The sequence below is a fragment of the Tursiops truncatus genome, chromosome Y, assembly GCF_011762595.2.
Source record: "Tursiops truncatus isolate mTurTru1 chromosome Y, mTurTru1.mat.Y, whole genome shotgun sequence".
Taxonomy (NCBI): domain Eukaryota; kingdom Metazoa; phylum Chordata; class Mammalia; order Artiodactyla; family Delphinidae; genus Tursiops; species Tursiops truncatus.
The window spans coordinates 5,373,289-5,394,938 of record NC_133428.1 but is presented as its reverse complement, the minus strand read 5'-3'; the positions used below and the strand labels follow the sequence as shown (position 1 = coordinate 5,394,938).

Here is a 21,650-nt window from a genome sequence, read left to right as displayed (position 1 = left end):
TTTTGAATATAAGTCTAAAAGAAGAGAGTCAGGGGCTCCCCTGGTGGCTCAGTGGATGGGAGTCCGCCTGCCGATGCAGGGGATGCGGCTTCGTGCCCTGGTCTGGGAAGATCCCACGTGCCGCGGAGCGGCTGGGCCCGTGAGCCATGGCTGCTGGGCCTGTGTGTACGGAGCCTGTGCTCCACAACGGGAGAGGCCGCAACAGTGAGAGGCCCGCGTACTGCAAAAAAATTAAAAAAATAAGAGAGTCAGTCAAAAAATTGGGTATAAGTTTCCCATCACTGAACGTTGTCTGGCCCATTGTGAAGTTCCTGTTGCATTTCTCACTAGTGCCCCCGAGGTTAAGAGAAGCGTCGCTGTTACTGAGTCCAAGCTTGTACTGCTCACCACACGAGACAGGCCAGTAAATTGAGAGACGAGGTGTTGGAGCAAGGAATAATGACTTTATTCGGAAAGCCAGCAGACCGGGAAGATGGTGGACTCGTGTCCCAAAGACCCATCTTCCCTGAGTTAGAATTCAAGCTGCTTTTATACTAAAAGGGGAGGGGCTGAAGTCCTGCTACTGGTCACAATTTCTTCCTTCTTGCAGCCATTCACAGGTGGGCCTGATGAGGGTTTCCTGTGAGCGAAACAGAGGTATTTTAGCTTAACACTCATTGCACCGGAGGCAGGGTTCCCGGAGCTGGGCCATTATGTATTGTTTAAGCTTATGGGCAACATCCCTTTGGTGATTAACTTGCAGCAAAAGCAGTAGAATACAAAGGTTAAACTAAGAGAAACAGGTCTAATATGGAGTCAGATTGGTTCTTCCCTGTGAGATCGTACGGATCCCCCACGCTCTGTTGCTCCAGGTGCTGTCCAATATCGATGAGCTGTTCAGTAGGAGAGAGCTTTCTGCGGCCCCAGATCCCGGATGGCCGGATTGCTTCAATAGCGGGGTGTTTGTCTTCCAACCTTCCCTGGAGACGCATGGCCTCTTGCTGCGGCATGCCACGGACCACGGCAGCTTTGACGGTAGGTGAAGGGCAGCTGGACATTTGTGGGAGAGAATGGGGCCTGAACACATCCCTCTGCCCCACCGACAGCTATAGTCCCCACCACCCCGTATCTGTGAGCGGCAAGTTAAAGTTGGGGATTGAAGAACAAGTGCAGGAAGAGATGAAGACATAAGTAAGTAAGTACACAGTAGAGAGGACCGTTGACAATATCTTCGATGGGTAGAAGGGAGAACTCCTCAGTCCTGTCACATAGGATGTGTGGACAACCTTTCTTTAAAGGGCCCGATAGGCGACTTCCCTGGCGGTCCAGTGGTGAGGACTCCGCACTTCCACTTCAGGGGGCACGGGTTCCATCCCTGGTTGGGGAACTACGATCCCGCAGACCTCGCGGCGCAGCCAAAATAAAATAAAAAAGGACCAGGTGATTAATGTTTTCAGCATCGTGGGGCGTATCATCTCTGTGACAGATATTTATCCCCGTAGTTGTAGGGTGAAATCAGCCATTGACAGGACTTAAATGAGCGTGGATGTGTTCCAATAAAACTTTATTTACAAAAATGGGTGCAAGCCTTCGTTGGCCAACCCCGATATAGAATAAAGGAGAGAATGAACTGGAACCAGACACTTGCCTGAACAGGCGTTAGTACATGGGAAAAATACTAGAATTTTTGTAACGGGAAAGAAAATGGTAGACTATTGAAAAATTGGAATGTAGATTGGTGCAGCCACTGTGGAAAACAGGATGGAGGTGCCTCAAAAAACTAAAACGAGAACTGCCGTATGATCTAGCAATTCCACTTCTGGGCATATATCCAAAAAAACCCAGAAATGCTAATTTGTAAAGACACGTGCACCCCGGTGTTCATAGCAACACTATTTACAGTAGTCAAGCTATTGAAGCAACATCAGTGTCCACAGATGAGTAGGTAAAAGAGATGTGGCATATACACAATGGAATATTACTCAGCCATGAAAAAGAATGAAATATTGCCATTTGCAGCCACATGGATGGACTTGGAGGGCATGATGCTAAATGAAACAAGTCAGACAGAGAAAGACAAATGCTGTATGCTGTATGGTATCACTTATATGTGGATCTAAAAAATACAACAAACTAGTGAATATAACAGAAAAGAAGCAGACTCGTAAATACAGAGAAAAAATGAGTGTTTATCAGTGGTGATGGGGGGCAGAATAGGGATAGGGGATTAAGAGGTACAAACTATTAGGTATAAAATAAGCTACAGGGACATATTGTACAACACTGGGGACAGAGCCAAGATTTTATAATGACTATAAATGGAGTATAATGTCTAAAAGATTGTGAATCACTATTATACACCTGTGACTTACATACTATTGTACAGCAGCTATACCTCAATAAAGACATAATAATAAACATTGATAGAAAAAAGAAAAGAAAAATTCCTTCTAGGTAAGGACGAGGTAACAAAGTTGGCAAAATTGATGGGAACAGCGATTGTCAATACCAGATAGAATTCCCTGGGGAGGGGTGGAGAATTTTGGAGACAGTGTGCGATTTTATTATTAATTGTTTGCACCATCGGTGGAGAATTCTGGAGAGACTATGCACTTTTTATTTTTATTTCATTTTATTTTCTTTGTTTGGCGGCTTTGGGTCTTAGTTGTGGCACGCAGGATCTTTGGTTGAGCTGTGGGCTCTTCTTTGTGGCATGCGGGCTTCTCCCTAGTTGTGGCGTTTGTGTTTTTTTTTTTCCTGTCTCTAATTGTGGTGTGCGGGGTCCAGAGCACATGAGCTCTGTAGTTTGCAGCACATGGGCTCTCTCGTTGAGGTGTGCGAGCTCAGTAGTTGTAGCGCGTGGGCTTAGTTGCCCCATGGCATGTGGGATCTTGGTTCCCGGACAGGGATCATACCTGCATCCCCTGCATTGGAAGGCAGATTCTTTACCGCTGGACCACCCGGGAAGTCCCGAGACTCTGCACTTTTTAAATGAATGGTGTGGGTTATCCGTCACTTTTGAGACAACGACCATGTTTTAGTGGGTTGAGAGAGGAAATGTAATTTGTGCGCTGGGATACCAGTGTCTTTCCATGATGTCTTCAGACATGTCTTGCATTTTCTTGGTGCACTGTACCATTCTTTATTAACTTCTTTGTCTGTTTGTTAACTCTCTAGGGGCAGACCAAGGCTTGTTGAACAGTTTCTTCAGCAACTGGTCCACAGCAGACATCCAGAAACACTTGCCATTCATTTATAACTTGAGTAGCAACACGGCCTACACCTACAGCCCTGCTTTCAAACAGTGAGTTTCGTGCCAAGCCCAACTCTTCTATACCTGGTCAACCATCCTCTCTCAGAATCTAATATCACCTTTTGGCATTTTGAAGGAAAAAAAAAAAAAACCAGATCATCCTTCTGCTCGCTTATTTATTGCTTTACATGATAGGTCATCAAGGCAGCTAGGCTTAAGGAGAGTGGTTCCCAAAGTGTTGCCCAGGGAACCCCCAGGGGTTCCCCGCCCCTCTCTCAAGGGTCTTTGAAGTCAAAGCGACTTTTAAAAAATTAATTTTAACATGTCATTTTCATCTTTTCACTCTTGTTTTCTCATAATTGGACAGTGGGGTTTTACAGAAACGCCATGACATGATGTGATAAAAAAGCATTGTACTGGATGCAGGTGCAGATATGAGAAACCAACCGTCTCCTCGTAAAATAGGCAGTGTCACTCGTTTTACAAATTTTTAAAAATATAGTTATATAGAGAGTTATATTTTATGAAAAGATACGAAAGATGTGGCATTTTACGCATTTAAAAAATATATATAGTTATAGTTTATGAAGAGATATGAAAGATGTCACTTTTTACACATTTAAAAGATATATAGTAATGTATAGTTATAGTTACACTTTATGAAAAAATATAAAAGTTATGTTAACATATCATGGGCCCACGGTTTTTTTAATGAGTTGGTACACGGGTTTTCTAATTTCTCAGTTTTAACCTCTGTTGCGGTGAATATGGACAGATGGAATCCACGTGAACAAACATTTTTGTTCCTCTGTGATTTGTAAGCATGTCAAGAGGTCCTAGAACCAAATGTGTGAGATCCACTGCTCTGGGGGACATTGTTATAAGTGAAAATGGAAAATCTGAGAAGATTTTGAGCGTGCTTTTTTAATAGGGGCTGCACTGCCCCCAAGGAGGCAGACACTGGTTTGTGGGGTGTCAAGCCATCGTATCCTTTTTAATGTAAAAAGCACGGCTGTACCTACAGAATGTCGATATACGAGGCAAATACGATATTAAAATGTCATAGGAAAGCAATTAAGAAAAAATTGTTTAAAAAGTTTCGAGGTTGGTGAGAGTGGTGATAATGAAAAAAAAAAAAGGTCGAGAGGGTAAACTTCACCATCTTGTACAAGAAGCCAGTTTCCTGGTCTGCAGCTTGCGTTATCTACTATAAAATCAACTTTTTAAAGTTTTTATCGTTTTCAGGATAAGATGATTTGGGCTACGGTACTGCCCATCTTTCTAAAAGACTCCTGATTTCTTCTTCCCGTTTTGGGGAACATCCCAAGTGAGTTACGATTATGTTTCTTGGTCTGTGGAAAATGAAAGGCTGCACACGCGGATTAATGAAGCAGTTATTTTTACCGCAAGTCTAGGCGGTCGTTAATGACAGGATCGTCCATAACTCGTTGATGCGTCTTTACGTCCCGCTGTCTGTGATGAGTCCTGTGGTTGTCACAGGCTCTCTGTGTGTGGTCACTTCCAAGAGGAAGTCCGGATGCTTTGTGTTTCCTCCTCAGATTCGGCTCGAGCGCGAAGGTGGTCCACTTTTTGGGGTCCACGAAGCCTTGGAACTACAAGTACAATCCCCAGACGGGCTCCGTCTTGGAGGAGGGCTCTGGGTCTGTCAGCCAGCATCAGACGTCCTTCCTTAACCTCTGGTGGGGGATTTACCACCGCAGCATTCTGCCTCTTTATGAAAATATCCTGCACGAGGACGAACAGACATCTCCAGGACACACAGTAAGCACACAATACCCTTGACATCCAAGAGTTCAGACCGGGGATAAACTCTCCGTGATCCACACCTGTGGGTTTTCTTCAAATACACATTCCTCCCTCTTTTTCTGGAGTCTCTTCTCATTTTTTTTTATAAGTGGTTTTATTCTTTTTTAAAAATTAGTTATTTATTTTTGGCTGCGTTGGGTCTTCGTTGCTACACGCGGGCTTTCTCTAGTTGCGGCGAGTGGGGGCTACTCTTCGCTGTGGTGCACGAGCTTCTCATTGCGGTGGCTTCTCTTGCTGCGGTGCACGGGCTCTAGGTGTACGGGTTAAGCAGTTGTGGCTCGCGGGCTCTAGAGCACAGGCTCAGTAGTTGTGGCGCACGGGCTTAGTTGCTCCGTGGCATGTGGGCTCTTCCCGGACCAGGGGTCGAACCCGTGTCCCCTGCGTTAGCAGGTGGATTCTTAACCTCTGTGCCCGCAGGGAAGTCCCTCTTCTCATTTTTTATGTTTTAGGAAAGACAGATTTAGGATATCTTAAGCAATTATCAAGTTATATTTTTATTTATTTATTTTTAAAATGTCACTTTTTATTCCAAATTCTTTTTTTCTGGCTTACGGGATCTTAGTTCCCTGACCAGGAATTGAACCCACCCCCTCAGCAGTGAAAGTGCAGGGTCCTAACCGCTGGACCGCCAGGGAATTCCTCACCAAGTTACATATTTTAAAAAAATCTGTCAAGGCCTGCGTTAATGAAAGAAATAAGGTTTTTAAAAAGTTCAATGTCTATAGACATGTTCATTAAAAAAGGACGGAATTAGAAGGTAGTAAATAATGTTGATACACCCCAGGAAGGGCTCGGGCAAGGAAAGATACGTCATTTCGTCGCAAGAAAGAAAGACCATAGTTGGAAGTTAATGGCCAGCCCAACTTTAGGTCTTGTGCTAGTTTTCCTTCTGCGTCTACACCCTATATCTAATGCAGGAGAATGCTGAAAGAGGCAGGCAACATTTTTTTTTTTTTTTTTTGGTGTAAAACCGTAAATGTTTCATGAGCAGAATTGCTGCTGTGATTTAACAGGGCTGATGGATAAAAATAATTATTTAAATCAGCCGCCTTCATCAGAGAAAGAGCCCCTCACAGATTAAGTGGCTAAAGATGATTGATTACAAATGTCATAGGAGGGGGCCTTTTCCACTTTCCCTCCTCGATGGAAGTAGCATTCGGAGGTGGTTTCTTTTTTTTTTTAATTTAATTTATTTTTATTTTTGGCTGCGTTGAGTCTTCATTGCTGTGTGCGGGCTTTCTCTAGTTGTGGCGAGCAGGGGCTACTCTTTGTTGCGATGCGCGGGCTTCTCATTGCGGTGGCTTCTCTGGCTGCGGAGCACGGGCTCTAGGCGCACGGGCTTCAGTAGTTGTGGCTCGCGGGCTGTAGAGCGCAGGCTCAGTAGTTGTGGCGCACGGGCTTGGTTGCTCCGCGGCATGTGGGATCTTCCCGGACCAGGGCTCGAACCCATGTTCACTGCATTGGCAGGCGGATTCTTAACCACTGCGCCACCAGGGAAGCCCCATTTGATTTTTTATAACTGTAACCCTACATGCTGTCCATAGTAGAGTTTCTGCAGTGAATTTTTTTTTTTTTTTTTGGCTGCAACTGGTCTTAGTTGTGGCCTGTGGGATCTTTAGTTGTGGCACTCGGACTTCTTAGTTGTGGCATGCATGCAGGATCTAGTTCCCCGACCAGGGATCGAAGCCGGGCCCCCTTCGTTGTGCGCGTGGAATCTTACCCACTGGACCACCAGGGAAGTCCCTCTGCAGTGGACTTAACAGGGAGGCACCTGCCTTGCCAAAGACCTTTTATTTTTTATTTATTTTATTTATTTATTTTTTTTCGGTATGCGGGCCTCTCACTGTTGTGGCCTCTCCCGTTGCGGGGCACAGGCTCCGGACGCGCAGGCTCAGCAGCCATGGCTCGCGGGCCCAGCCGCTCCGCGGCATGTGGGATCTTCCCGGACCGGGGCGCGAACCCGCGTTCCCTGCATCGGCAGGCGGACTCTCAACCACTGCGCCACCAGTGAAGCCCCAAAGACCTTTTAAAATAAGGTCCCAGGAAATTTTATTTCCTGGTCAGTTTTTGACTAGTGCATGTATCGGTACGACGGAGTGCAGTGTCCGCAGATGCTTGCGTTGGGATCTTGAAACGAGTTCACATTTTAGCGTTTTTACTATGGTTTCTGTTTGGTGCACCTGGGTGCTGCTTTTCAAGAGAACTAAAGCTTTCTCTGACCATGCGACACGAATGAGTAGGAGTTTATTCAGATTCTTGATAGGAAGTTGCTGTTCTTTTCTGCAAAGCAGTATGCGAGGTACTGGGTTGGCTAGGAAGGAAAATAAGACCAAGTCAGGTGGTTCTAAGAGTAAAATGTGGAGACCCTGTGCCTGGGGGTCCTTCTCACCTGGAGCAGTAATGTGAACGCGGATGTCGGCACTGGGGACCACTGGCCACACGGGAGGGGATGGGCAGCGGGAGATTGGCAAAGATGTCAGGAGGACCTTGCTAACTGTGAATACCTTTTCTTGCAGGCTCACCTCGGGGGCGCTGGGGTGCCTTGTTCAAGTTCAGCGCCCACTGCTGAGGGGTCGTGTGCAAATGCTGTGCCCCGCTCCGGGGAGCCCTATACCAGTTGGGCGGAGGGGCCCCGCCAGCCTTGGCCTGAGAGCACCATGGTGGTGGTGGAGGAGACCCCCGCTTCGCCTGACGCATGCCCTGTGGAAGATGTAAGTATGTGCTCTTCGCACCGGTGCGATGGGGACACAGACGCTGGTTCCCCCGCGAGGTGAAGCAGAGAGGATACTCCCCGGGGTCCCGGGGAGGGGCTGGGGGGACGGGAGGAACCTGTCTTCAGTTTGCTCTGTGGTATTAGGGCCTCCTGAGTTTCTTTAGAGAAAATGGCAAAATTGCACGTCACAGTAAAGCCAATGACAGCTGCATCTAATCCCTGGAAGCTGGAAATGCTGCCTCATATGGAAACGGGGTCTTTGCAGGCAGGGTTGAGTTCAGGACCTTGACGTGGGGACGTGGTCCTGGTTTATCCGGGGAGGACACAGTGTTGTCACGAGGGTTCTCCTAAGAGGGAGGCGAAAGGAAGCTTGATGAGATGGGAGAGAAGCAGGAGTGAGACGGGGAGCGATGGGGAGATGTGAGCTTCTGGCTTTGAAGGTGTGCGGGAGCCACAGGTGCCTCTATGATCTGGAAGAGGCGAAGAAATGGGCCAGAACCTCCAGAAGGAGCTCGGCCTTGCCAAGGGCAGCTGCCCAGTGAGGCCCAGCGCGGACGCCTGACCTCCAGAACCGTGAACGTCATCAGTCTGCATTGGTGTTTTTTGTTTTGCTTTTCACACTTCCTGAAGGTTGATTCTTTGCCGGGTGCAGCCCTAAGCACTGTACGATACACTGTTCCTGTTCAGCAGCACCAGAGCACAGTTCTTGTGTCCAGTTTTTAAAACTAATTTCTTTTAGTGTGTCGTTGCTTTACAATGTTGCGTGAGTTTCTGCTGTACAGCTAAGTGAATCAACTCTGCGTATCCATTTATCCCCTCTTTTTTGGACTCCCTTCCCGTTTAGGTCACCACAGAGCACTGAGTAGAGTTCCCTGTGCTCTACAGTAGGTTCTCATTAGTGATCTATTTTATATATAGTAGTATATGTATGTCCATTCCAATCTCCCAATTCATCCCACCCTGCCTTCCCCCCACCCCCCGGTAACCATAAGTTTGTTCTCTACATCTGTGTCTCTGTTTCTGCTTTGCAAATAAGTTCATCTGTATCATCTTTCTAGATTCCACATAGAAGCGATATTACACGATATTTGATTCTCTCTTTCTGACTTACTTCACTCTGTATGACAGTCTCTAGGTCCATCCATGTCTCTGCAAATGGCACTATTTCGTTCTTTTTTATGCCTGAGTAATATTCCATTGTATATATGTGCCACATCTTCTTTATCCATTCCTCTGTTGATGGACATTTAGGTTGCTTCCATGTCCTGGCTACTGTAAACAGTGCTGCAGTGAACATAGGGGTGCATGTAGCTTTTCTAATTATGGTTTGCTCTGGGTTTATGCCCAGGAGTGGGCTTGCTGGGTCATATGGGTAAATACTGTTAGTATTTTGAGGAACGTCCATCCTGTTCTCCACACTGGCTGCACCAGTTGACATTCCTACCAACAGTGCAGGAGGGTTCCCTCTTCTCTGCATGCTTGCCAGTATTTATTGTTTGTACATTTTTTGATGATGGCATTGTTGTAAGCCAACTAGTTTGTGTCTCTAAAAATGAGAAGGTCATTGCCCTTCTAGAAGGAAGGGGTGCTTTTTTGTGGTGTGTGTGTGTGTATATTTCATTATTTTGCACTCCCAGGCCATCTTTGCAATTAATTATGCAGCATTGCTGCCACCTACCGGCCATCCATTGAATGATTCACTCTGGGTTCTTTATTTTGGGGATTTGGAACCAGTCCAAAAAACCAAAAAAATGATTTTCATAAATTCCTGTAACTGCGGAAGAGCTGGGTGTCTGGATCTGGGATCCTTATTCCAAGTAGCAGCCTTTGTATGTATAGTCATGGCAGTGTCGAGGAGTAGGTCTCCGTTTTCAAAAGTTGAATATCTTGGGCTTCCCTGGTGGCGCAGTGGTTGAGAGTCCGCCTGCCGATGCAGGGTACACAGGTTCGTGTCCCGGTCCGGGAGGATCCCACATGCCGCGGAGCGGCTGGGCCCGTGAGCCATGGCCGCTGAACCTGCGCGTCCGGAGGCTGTGCTCCGCAACGGGAGAGGCCGCAGCAGTGAGAGGCCCGCGTGCCGCAAAAAAAAAAAAAAAAAAAAAAGTTGAATATCTCATTTATTTCCCATATAAAGGCATGTGTGTTAGATAAATATTTTTGCAGTTTGTTATCTTCTCAGCCAAGTGTCCTGTCCTATAGCCTCTTGGGTTGGGAAATGCAGTTAGTGGAAAGATTAGGGATGCCTTTCCTTGTTTTTTTGAAGTTGTTGGCTGTTTTTGCTATGGTTAATTTCTAAATGGTATCCTTGGATGAAAAGAAGTACCTAGTTTAGACCAATTTGTTAATGTTTCCTATATGAGGAGTGGGTTTTGTTTACCTTTTAGGAAATCTGTCTCTAAATCAGGGTCATAAAGCTCATCACCTCTGACGTCTTATGGATTTTTTATTCTTTTTACATTCAAGTATATAATTGATCTGGAATTGATGTTACGTGATGAATGAGTTTGGGGTCCACATACATCACTGTTATGTGTGGATCTGTAATGAACTCAGCATGGTTTGCAGTCAAAACTGTTACATCTCCACTGCTTTGTCATGTCTCCTTGGCCATCAGTCAGATACTCACACGTTACTAGGTGGCTCTGTTTTTGGAGTCGCTAATCCTCTGGGTTCCTCCCCCCCTTGGGAAATGGTATATACGTATATTTTTAAAATTGAAGTATAGTTGATTTACAGTGTTGTGTTGGTTTCAGGTGTACAACAAAGTGATTCAGTCATATATATATATATATATATATATATATACACACACACACACATATATATATATACATATATATATATATATATATATATATACACTTTTTCAGATTCATTTCCATTATAGGTTATTATAAGATAATGAATATAGCTTCCTGTGCTAAACAGTAGGTCCTTGTTTATCTATTTTATATATAGTAATGTGTGTCTGCTAATTCCAAACTCTTAATTTATCCCCCCCTTCCCCTTGGGTAACTGTACGTTTGTTTTCTATGTCTGTGAGTCTGTTTCTGTTTTGTAAATAGGTTCATTTGTACCGTTTTTTAAGATTCTGCATATAAGTGATATCGTATGGTATTTGTCTTTCTCTGTCTGACTTACTTCACTCAGTATGACAATCTCTACTTGCATCCATGTTGCTGCAAATGGTTATTTCATTCCTTTTTTATGGCTGAGTAATATTCCATTGTATACATGTACCACGTCTTATATATGTACACGTCTTCTTTATCCATTCATCTGTCGGTGGACAGTTAGGCTGCTTCCACGTCTTGTGAATAGTGCTGCTGTGAACATGGGGGTGCATGTGTCTTTTCAAATTAGAGTTTTCATCTTTTCTGGATACATGCCCAGGAGTGGAATTGCTGGATCATATGGTAACTCTGTTTTTAGTTTCTTAAGGAATCTCCATCCTCTTCTCCGTAGTGGCTACACCCACTTATATTCCCACCGAGGGGATGGAATTCTTACTTGGCAATTCCCTTACAGTGACACTCGGAAGACGTTTCAAAATCATCTGACTTCCATTATTTCTCCAAGAATTCATCTCCCAGTCTTATGTTTATACATTTGAAGGTCATATGTCTTTTTGGTCTGCTTTTAACGTCTTTCTCTTAGGCTCCGGTTTTTATCATAATGACTTTTTATTATCATTTGAATTTACCCTATTTGGGTTTGTAGCACTTATTGAAACTGTATTCCTTCTGCCCTTTCTTTCTCTGTCTGTGTCTCTCTCCTCTTCCCACTTCCCTATCCTTCTGTGATTCCAATGACATCTACAGTAGGAATTTCATCGCATCCCATGTGTCTGTGACACACTTCTCCCATCTGTCTTCCCGTGCTTCCGTCTACTGGCCTGTTTTCCAGTTAACCAGTCTTCTCTTTGGCTGTGTCTAATCAGCCGTTAAACCCACATCCTGCACACTTTATTTCAACTATCGTGTTTTTAGTCCACATAAACGCCAAATGTTTACAAGGGGGTTTTCAGTACTCCCTTGAAACTCTCCAACTTGTCCCATCATTTAAAGTATTTTCCACGTTCAGTTACAGTCTGTGTGCCGTCCACCATACATCTGCGTCTCACATGGATCTGGTTTTGTGCTTTGATTTCGTCTTCTCTTGATTTTCACGCCTTTGGTCTTGTCTCGCTGCGTGCTGGTTGATTTCTGATTGACTGCAAGACGTTGTGTATGGAAAAATGGCAGGGATCCTCTGAGGCTCTGAATCACAGGATCACCCAGAGAGCATTTCTTTTTTTTTTTTTTTTTTTTGCTGTACACGGGCCTCTCACTGTTGTGGCCTCTCCCGTTGCGGAGCACAGGCTCCGGATGGGCAGGCTCAGCGGCCATGGCTCACAGGCCCAGTCACTCTGCGGCATGTGGGATCTTCCCAGACCGGGGCACGAACCCGTGTCCCCTGCATCGGCAGGCAGACTCAGAGAGCATTTCTTATGTGTTGTTTTTCTTTTCTCAGTAGGAAGTTTTCATAGAGATGGTTTGCCCACATGCTATTAGAGGTTGAGTTGGAGTGAAATTGGGTTTTGGTGTTTGTGAAGGTTGGTCTTTTGCTGGTTCTCTTTTCAGTGGAGTCCTAAATGAAAGCTTGTGTTTAGAGTGTCCCTCTTGGATACCTCATTGTTTATGGGCTCCTCAGGGCTATAGCCTTTCAGTTGCCTCGGGGGGAAATAAAAGAAATATGTGTGTGTGTGTGTGTGTGTGTATGTATATATATATATATATATATATATATTTTTTTTTTTTTTTTTTTTGGTCTAGAATTTTAAGTTGCTTTTGGCAGGAGGTTTACTGGGAAACAAGTAGCTTCACCCATTGATGAAAGTGGAAAAATCCCTCTTCGGTTCTTGAATAGATTTGTATATTTACACTTTTTAGTTTTCACCACCTCTTGCAGTCATAACGTTCACAAGATGACAGCCCATGATGCAAAGGAGTGTGTCTTCATCATGTGTCCTAAACTTACCTGCTCGGGCTGTGTATGTGAGCATTCTGTGTCTGTCTCTTGGCGGTCCATTCCCCACACAGTCTGGCTTTACGATGCTCTCTTTCTGCTTTCATCTTTCTGGGCTTAGAGTCATTGGCTTCTCAAGCTACTTTCCATCCTTCAGCGGCTGTGTCTTCTTTGACCTGAGAATCCTCTGAATTGTTTCCAATCTGAGAGTCTCTCTTTTCAAGGTGACCCAAGCTTGCAGCAGCTAGTTAGGGGTATGGATAAGTGAAATACTGATCATCTCAGGAGAAAAATAAATGCAGAAGTCACATTTTACGTAGGTGTGTTCGTAAGCCTGCCAGCCATTGGCTGAAAGGCGGGCATTGCACCATCATATTATCAAATCCTTGTCTTGGAATTCTCTCCTGGCTTTCTGCACATGTGAAGAAAGACGTCCCTGTTTGTGGCTAGGAAGAGTAAGGGGAATATTTACTATTACTGTTTCAGTTTATATTTTAGTTGTTAACGTTCATTGTTTTTTTTTCCTCTTTTTTTTATTGAAGTATAGTTGATTTACAATGTTGTGTTAGTTTCAAGTGTACAGCAATTAAACATATATATGTACATATATTTTTTTTCATATTCTTTTCCATTATAGCTTATTACAAGATATTGAATATAGTTCCCTGTGCTCTACAGTAAATCCTTGTTGTTCACCTATTTTATATATAGTAGTTTGCATCTGTGTCTAGGGGTCTTGTTCAGAAGTTTGTATCTACGTCTAGGGGTCTTGTTCAGAAATGTTAGCGTGAGTTGACATAACTTCTTTTCCTGTTCAAATTTGTAAGAGCCTAACACATCTGCAGAAGACAAGTGGAAAAGTTGTATTATTAGTTCATCCTTTCTTATCAAGTAAATGACCCTGAGTTAAATCTCTTCCAAGTAAGGATAAAGTTTCACGATGGCCCACGTGGAATTTATTTATGTGTTCTTTCTTGAGAGAAATTAAGCTGGCAAAATTGACATTTTCCCTAATCCGGTTCAACTAATCTTTCTGAGATTACTCACATCTGTTGGCAATTAACCGTTTGCCAGGCCAACTGCTTCGTTTGTCCGTTACATCGAGTGTCCGTGCTGTGTATGATTCAAGAACTTGAGTTTCAGAGACAGTAAGTAATTTATGCAGTTTCTTTTTTTCAATGGGTATTAGGATTCAAACTAGAAAATTCCACTACCCAACCCTGATTGGATGAGGAAATTGTTTATTTTTATGGTATTTATTATTTGTAGATAGTGCAATTATCTCATTCGTCATTTTTTTTTCCCTAAAGGTTGTTTTGGTGTTTTGTACACCAGGGAGACTTAGGATGCATTAATGATGTGGATTGAATAGGGCTCGTAGAGGGCTTGATAGTCAGAGAGGTGTGAATTCAAATCCCCCCTCTCTCACTTGCTACGTCTGGCATGTTTAACAAGTATCTCTGTCTGAAAGGTCAACTTTTCCTCAGTAAGAGAAGGGATCAGACTCTCTACGTCATGGGGTTGTTGTGAGATTAAAAGGAATAATGCGTAACAAGTTTATGAGTTTAATTTAGGGACCAGTGTTGAACACCTAATACAAAGGAGCTGTTATTATCCTGGCCTTTCATGTTTTGGGTAAAGTTATTTTATTTTCTACTGTAATTATTAGAACTTAATTTTATTTTTGGCTTTCACGTACATAATCAAGATCAGGAAGAATGAGCCCATATTTTTTGTTTTTATTTATTTTTTAATATTTTATTGAATTATAGTTGATTTCCAGTGTTGTGTTAATTTCTGCTGTACGGCGAAGTGATTGTTATACATGTATCTATTCTTTTTCATATTCTTTTCCATGATGGTTTATCACAAGATATTGCATATAGTTCCCTGTGCTCTACAGTAGGACCTTGTCATTTATCCATCCTATATATAATAGTTTGCATCTGCTAATCCCAAACTCCTGATCACTCCCTCCCCCGCAACCTTGGCAACCACCGGTCTGTTCTCTGTATCTGTGAGCCTGTTTCTGTTTTATAGATAAGTTCATTAGTGTCATATTGTAGATTCCACATGTAAGTGATATCATGCGATATTTGTCTTTCTCTGTCTGACTCACTTCACTGAGTATGATCATCTCTAGGTCCATCCATGTTGCTGCAGATGGCATGATTTTGTTCCTTTTTATGAGCCCGTATTTTAATTGGCACTTTCAAGTTGACGAGATAGAAAAAGCAAAATTTAAAAAGAGCAACTTTATGAACACAGTGTTCTCTTCTGCATTAAAAATGTTTTTACTGAATTTCACCAAAAATGTACTTTTGTGCACTTTTTACTGCCAACTTACTTCAGTTTCCTGATGTCTTCCTTTACCTCTGCCTCAGGACATTTGCACGTGCGTGCTGTCCTGCTTTTCTCACCATTGTCTCTGTGAATAGCCTTTGGACGTATACACAGCTGCCTCCTTTAATACAGGGATGACCTGCGCTTTCTCCGAGACGGGAAAGCCGGTACCAGAGATTTGGGAGCTGGGAGTGTGAGTTGCCAGCCTCCGCGTCAGGTCAACTAACTCAGAATCTCTGGGGCAGTGGCTGGGGAATCTGCCTTCCCCGCATGGAGGAAGCTCTGTCTGACCGCCACAGTCGGGGTCAGCCCAGCCCACGACACGATTCCTGCCGTGTGTTTGCCGTGAGGATGGGCAGCTGTGTCCGCGTTCTCTTCTCTGTAGTTACATCGCTGGAGCCTTTGGACTTGAATGGGCTGCAGCCTGGGGGCGCGGCCTCGGCCCCCAACCCTGAATTCATCGGGGTGGGCTAGCTACTGTAAGAAATAGCCCCCCAAATACATACAAGTGTATTTCTGGTGCGTGTCACACTCAGCCCAGGCGGTAAAGCTGTGCTGTGGTCCATGCGGTCTTGCGGGGATCCAGGATTCCTCCCCTTGGCCTCTGCTCCATCACCATCCAAGGAAGCCCTTGTCCACGGCGGCTCCTTAAGAAAGGGTTAGGCTCCCACGAGGAAGCCACCCACCGCCTGTAATGCATTAAGTCGTGTCCTGTGCATCTGGGATGATCTTTGCTACGTACCACCCTTGGGAGAGCCGAGAAACTAGTCGCTCAAATGGTTTTCCGTAGGGTTTCGTTTTCCTGTGGAATTCCGGCTGAAATTGGAAGAGGTTGTCTGCCAAGGGACATTGCTCTTCACCTGACCTGTGGGGACAGAGGGTAGGAAACGTGTCCCCCACCTCAGCACCCAGTCTGGGGCGGACTCAGGTCACATCTCCTCAATGCTGTGGGTGAGAATTCATCACGTGGTCCTGCTTAGATGCAAGGAGCCCAAGACGAAGCAGCAGACACAGGCATTGGCGAGCTCCTCTGAGCCATATTTGCCGTATTTGGAGGCAGAAAAGCATCAATTGGGTGTTTGTATTTGCACGAAGGGTTGTCCTAACTTGGCGTTTATTCTTCTCTTTTTTTTTAGATGATAGGTTGGCCGGAAATGGAGACTTCCTCTGGAGTGATGTGTGACCCGTTGTCACCACCCTCCACCCAATTCGCAGACTTCACAGGGACCCAAACCAGCTCGGTATAACTCACTTCTGTTTCTTTCTAATTCTTTTTTTTTTTTTTTCTGTACCGCACAGCATATGGGATCCTAGTTCCCTGACTAGGGATCGAATCTGCGCCCCCTGCCTTGGAAGTTCAGGGTCTTAACCACTGGACCTCCTGGGAATTCCCTGCTTCTACTTCTTAAGCGTGGCCGTGTCTCTGCATGCCTGTCCATCGACCACCACAGGAGATGCCCCATGGGCTTCTTCACCATCCCGTGACCTTCCTAAATGGTTTTTCCATTGTGTTGTGATGAGTCTCTTTATTTTCGAGGCAGATAGGAGACCTGGTTGTCTATTCAGATGTTTTTTCCCTCCTCCATCACTGAGTTTTGTGTTGGTCCTTTGGTCATTCTCTTATATCTTGCTTTAGGAAGACTCAGAAAAGAAAAAGATACAACATCAAAATGGCCTATATGCCTTCCTTAATTTTTGTTAAGTTTTCGGGACAACTTTGCACCCGTGTTTCACGTCACTATTCAAGGATTATGGCTTTCCCTTTTTTTTCCCCCCCGCTAAATTTACCCACATGAATCTGGGCTTTTGTTCCCAAGCATCTCAGAAGATTAAATCCAGACAGACTCTTAATCTCGCTGACAGACCATCTTAGTCAAGTGCTTCCGTAGACATTTGGTCTAAACTAATTGCCCCTCTCTGAAAAGTATTTTTGTTATTGTTTTAAAATTTTTACTAGAGTTGATTTACAATGTTGTGTTAGTTTCAGCTGTACAGCAAAGCAAATCTGTTACACATACACATAGATCCACTCTTTTTTAGATTCTTTTCCCATATAGGTCATTACAGAGTATTGAGTAGAGTTCCCTGTGCTATACGGTAGGTCCTTATTAGTTATCTAGTTTATATATAGCAGTGTGTATGTGTCAATCCCAGTCTCCTGATTTGAAACGTTAACCTTTACATCGCATGACAAGTGTCAGCATCTCATCTTGTGCAGGAGAAAGCTGGGGAGAAGTTTAGAGTGGCAGAGCACACTCAATGACTTATTTATTTAGCACAACCCATTCGTTTGGTCTTATTTTCCCAGGAAAAAGAGTTCTCTGTCATTTTGGTTAAGACGGCGGTCCTGTGAGGCCCCCTGCAGACTAACGATGGAACGGTTATGTTTCTAGCAGCCCGTGGAGAGCGCGGAAGGTGGCCCACCTGAGGAAGCCTTGGAGCCACGCCGGGAGCCCCCTGTGGATGTCACCAGGGACCCCAGTCTCCAGGATGCTTTGGAGGTGGTGTCCTCATTGTCTGCCTTGTCCAGCTCTCCTGATGGACGCTGTGCGCTAACTCAGGGGCCGGCTGCGTACACGCACTGGCGTTACCCCCATTTCGAGCCTCGCTTGTGGAGAGAAGAGTCCGCCTGCTTCTCCCGCTGCCTGAGACCCGTTTGTCTTGCGTTTGCCCGCGGTGGTCGGTCCACCCTCTTTCCTGTCCTCTGCTCTGATAATCACGCCCGTTCTCTCTTCAAAAGCTGTTCTGCAGAAGTTAATTGACGTTATGGGGCTGTGCTGTGTTTTCCCGCAAAGTGAGCTTGGAAGTTCATGCACACTGTCTAAAAAGATGAGCGTAAAAGCTGGGAAATTTGGCGGTGGTGGGGGAACCTTTCAATCCAAATCGAGCATGCGTTGATTTCTTCTTGAAGAAGGAAGTGAAAGATGCTTCCTTCGTGACTCTCCGTCTTACAGATGCTCTGGTCTCAAACTTCAGGCTGTGCGATGATGCTTTTAATGATGATGAAATGCTTTCATTTCTCTCTAACCATGATCTTAATAATACCTTTTGGTCTTTTAGAGCAAATACAGCTGTAGAGCTGAGTGTTGGGTGTAGGATGAAAATTCGTGTTGATTTTTTGGATTGTGTTTTTGTCTGTTGAGGCTGCGGTAACAGAAACACCATAGTCTGGGTGGCTTATGAACAATAAGAAATGGATTTCTTGGTGTCTGGTGAGAGCCCACTTCCTGGCTCACAGAGGGTGTCTTGTTGCTGGTTCCTCACATGGAGGAAGGGGTGAGGGAGCTCTCTGGGGTCTCTCTTCTTTTGAATTTATTTCTTAATTGAGATATAGTTGAATGTGTCCCATTCTTTCCAGAAAGTTTTCATTCCCGGGAACTCACGGAGCCCCAGTCCAAGCGCTCTTAGCGGGGAAACGTGCTGAGCTATCCTGGAAAATATCTTGTTTTCACTCTTGCAGTTTCTTTGAGCAACACGTTGGCAATGTTTCAACAAACTGTGCGGGGATGAGTGTAGAAAGCAGAACCTTATATGTAAAAACTCTTTGAAAGCATCGTGGCAGATAAACAGTGGAGAAAGTGTTGCATGCCTAGTGGATAGAAACAGTAGCGTAACTGTCTGGTGTCCAGTACTGTCCACCCCCCAGCCCCCCTTTTGCTGATCTATTTGCGTGCCAACCAAAAGTCAGGGGTGTGTGTGTGTGTGTGTGTGTGTGTGTGTGTATGTGTACACATTTGCGTATTTATAATTTTCCTCATACGTATCCTTTAAGAAGATGGAAACCCTGCCATGGCAAGAAAAAAAAAGATTTAAATTAGTATTGAAATGGTCTTGCCAGGCTGTCCAAAATGTCATACGCTGTATTTACACAATATGAACCTTTTCTTCATTTCACGTAGTTTGGTTACACTCAGGGATGCAGAACGTGTTTTGTTTTGTTTTTTTAACTTTTAATTTTATTTTGGAGTAGAGTTGATTAACGATGTTGTGATAGTTTCAGGTATACAGCACACTGATTCCATTATACATAGATCGGTATCTATTCTTTTTTCAAATTCTTTTCCCATTTAGGTTGTGATATAATATTGAGCAGAGTTCCCTGTGCTCTACAGGAGGTCCTTGTTGGTTATCCATTTTAATTATAGCAGATACAGAACCTTTTTTTGGTGGGTGGAAAGATTAAGATGATCATATAAGCGTGTGTGAAAGGGTTTAGGGGCTAGACATTAAAACGAGTCTTAGGAACAAGTGGACACAAGTACAATGATAAAGTATAAAATTTCAAAAAAGTCAGACCAACTAAGCATCTTCTTGTGAGAAGGTTGTATTAAATTCAGCGTGTGGTTTGTTCAGAAGCAAAGTGTCAGCACCGTCTCCCTGAGACGTGGTGAGGTTTGTCCGTGGAACCGATTGCTCAGCCAGGTGGATGCCCGGGCCGGCTTTCACTCTCTGACGACGGTTTTTCTAACACCGTCTCCTGTGGGCTTGTCTTCCCTAGGTGGACCTGGCCATCTCCGTCTCCGAGATTTCCATCGAAGAAAAGGCACTGAGTCCCGATGAGGAGCGGAGGAAGTGGGAGGAGGGACGCATCGACTACCTGGGGAAGGATGCGTTTGTCCGGATTCAGGAGAAGCTGGACCGCTTCCTGCAGTGATGGCACCATGGCGTTGGGTGGCCCTGTTCCATGAACGTCTCGAGTCCTTTCCGAGGGAAAGACTCTTCCACGATGTGCCTCTCTTTATGGTTGACCAGCTTGAGTGCCTCATGTCAGTCACGTGGTCCATCCAAAACCCAGCTCAAAGGCCTGTGTGACCCCAGCTACCCATGCCTCCTGGGGGTTCCCCAGGAGGTTGCATCTCCTTACACCTTGTTGGCAAAAGGGAACAGGAATAACCTTCTGGTCAACCCTGGGTCTCTGGTCTTGCTTGAAGGAGCTCAGGATTCTGCCCTGGGCAGGTCCTGCCGTGTCCGTCCTACGTAGGGTTAGATGTCACTGCAGAGTTTCTGTCCCAGTGCCCGTAACACGAGGAGAGGTATTGAGTGCCCTGGGAACCTTTATTCAGTGCCTTGGGACTTTGCAGAATGAAAAGTCCTTCCTGTGAAGACGCAGCAAACGTTCGGATGCCTTGAGTGTGACTCCAGTGTGGACTTTCCCAAGCATGGCTGAGAAACACCACAGCTGTGGTTCCTCTTCAGCAAAAATACCCAAGAGGACTTGCAAGTGCATTGACAGGTGCCCCATGGAGATGTGTCAGAGATATCTGGAAGGAAGCTTCCAGCTGACTTGGGAGAGGTGACCGCTTCCAAACTGGTTGACCTACTGGTGTAGAAGAACCCAGGGTTTACGCTGAGGGGTGTCTGGTGGCCGTGCGCTCACGGTAGCTGGATTTGGCCGAGGCTGTTTCGAGGCAAACCTGTATGCGGCCCAGGACACCAGGCTGCCCTGTGCTGGGTCACACTACCTCACTTCACAGTATGGAGTCACTGTGCTCTCCAAGCCGTGCCAACTCGGTTCTTTCGGGACAGTTCTCCGTTTGATGACACTAGACGCTTTATCCCATGAGAAAGCCTCCCCTCCAGAAGCATCCGGAAATGAATGCCGTATGTTGGAGCTTCTCCCAGGGTCATTGCTGGTTGCCACTGTAGGATAATTAAAGCCGGATGTCAGTCGCTGTACTGAAGAGAAGGAAATGTAGTTTTTAAATGTTGGAATGGTTTATCACACGTGTGCAATTGAAAGTCATGAGTTCATTAGACACAGGTGTGGAAGAAGCTTGAGAGGGCTGTGTTCAAATCCATCTGAGATCTGGGTGGACTTCTGGGGCTCGTTGTGGCATTCACGTGTGTGAGGTGTGAGCTATGGAGGGCTTGTTTCTTTTTATCTAGGGCTGAATGATCGGTCGTCTTGGTTGGTTTCACACAGATGATGCTTCAGGGGCTACTTGGAAAGAGCCCTAGGGACATAGTCCTTGGGTGGGTTGCATGGGGTGATCACCAACCGTTAGAGTTATCCCATAACTTTGTGTTGGGGAAGGAACGTCTGTGCTCTGAGCCATAGTGTTGGACTAGAAGAAACGGGAGCCTGAGTCTGGCATCCGTGAGAGGAGGGTTCCAGGAGATGAACATCTGAGTCCGGTCCAGCTTCTCTGGAGAAGTGGATTCTCCAGTGCCTATGGTCGATCGCTCATTGGCTAAAAGTGTACGCTTAAAATGGACTTCTGCTGTGCATCCTAGGGTCAGTCCTCACGTTAGTCAAAGGCTAGCGCACTGCAATTAAAATTTTAAGACAGCAGTGGGGTCTCCTTCGGATGTGTGTTGGGGTGTGTTCTGAGCCATTGGGATAACACAGGAATGGGACGCCTTCGTCCTGCCATGAACTTAAATAACCAAATGGGTTTTTTCAGAATGGATGGTAGCAGTAAAATGAGTAGAACTGTTTACTTCTTACCCTCGGAAATCTCATAAGTTCTCTCCAGGCATGCTGCCTTCTCTCCTAGCATTGACGCGTCCATTTCACCCATCCATCCA

At 45.1% G+C, this 21,650-nt stretch overlaps 1 protein-coding gene across 12 annotated transcripts in view; it reads left to right on the top strand.

Moving 5' to 3' along the window:
• Positions 1 to 21,414, top strand: part of LOC117310560 (glycogenin-2-like) — a 35,225-nt gene extending 13,811 nt beyond the window's left edge. For 7 of the 12 annotated variants that reach the window (XM_033850242.1, XM_033850248.2, XM_033850249.2 and 4 more), the window contains 7 exons: positions 852 to 1,014; positions 3,157 to 3,283; positions 4,792 to 5,014; positions 7,576 to 7,770; positions 16,259 to 16,363; positions 17,516 to 17,623; positions 19,621 to 21,414. In XM_033850242.1, the coding sequence (XP_033706133.1) occupies positions 852 to 1,014; positions 3,157 to 3,283; positions 4,792 to 5,014; positions 7,576 to 7,770; positions 16,259 to 16,363; positions 17,516 to 17,623; positions 19,621 to 19,776 (1,077 nt within the window). In that variant the 3' untranslated portion in view covers positions 19,777 to 21,414. Of the gene's footprint in view, positions 1 to 851; positions 1,015 to 3,156; positions 3,284 to 4,791; positions 5,015 to 7,575; positions 7,771 to 15,912; positions 16,003 to 16,258; positions 16,364 to 17,430; positions 17,491 to 17,515; positions 17,624 to 19,620 lie in introns of those variants that run through there. The other 5 variants (XM_033850243.1, XR_004524711.1, XM_033850244.1 and 2 more) reach the window with 5 other exon arrangements.
• The last annotated feature ends 236 nt before the right edge of the window (positions 21,415 to 21,650 follow it).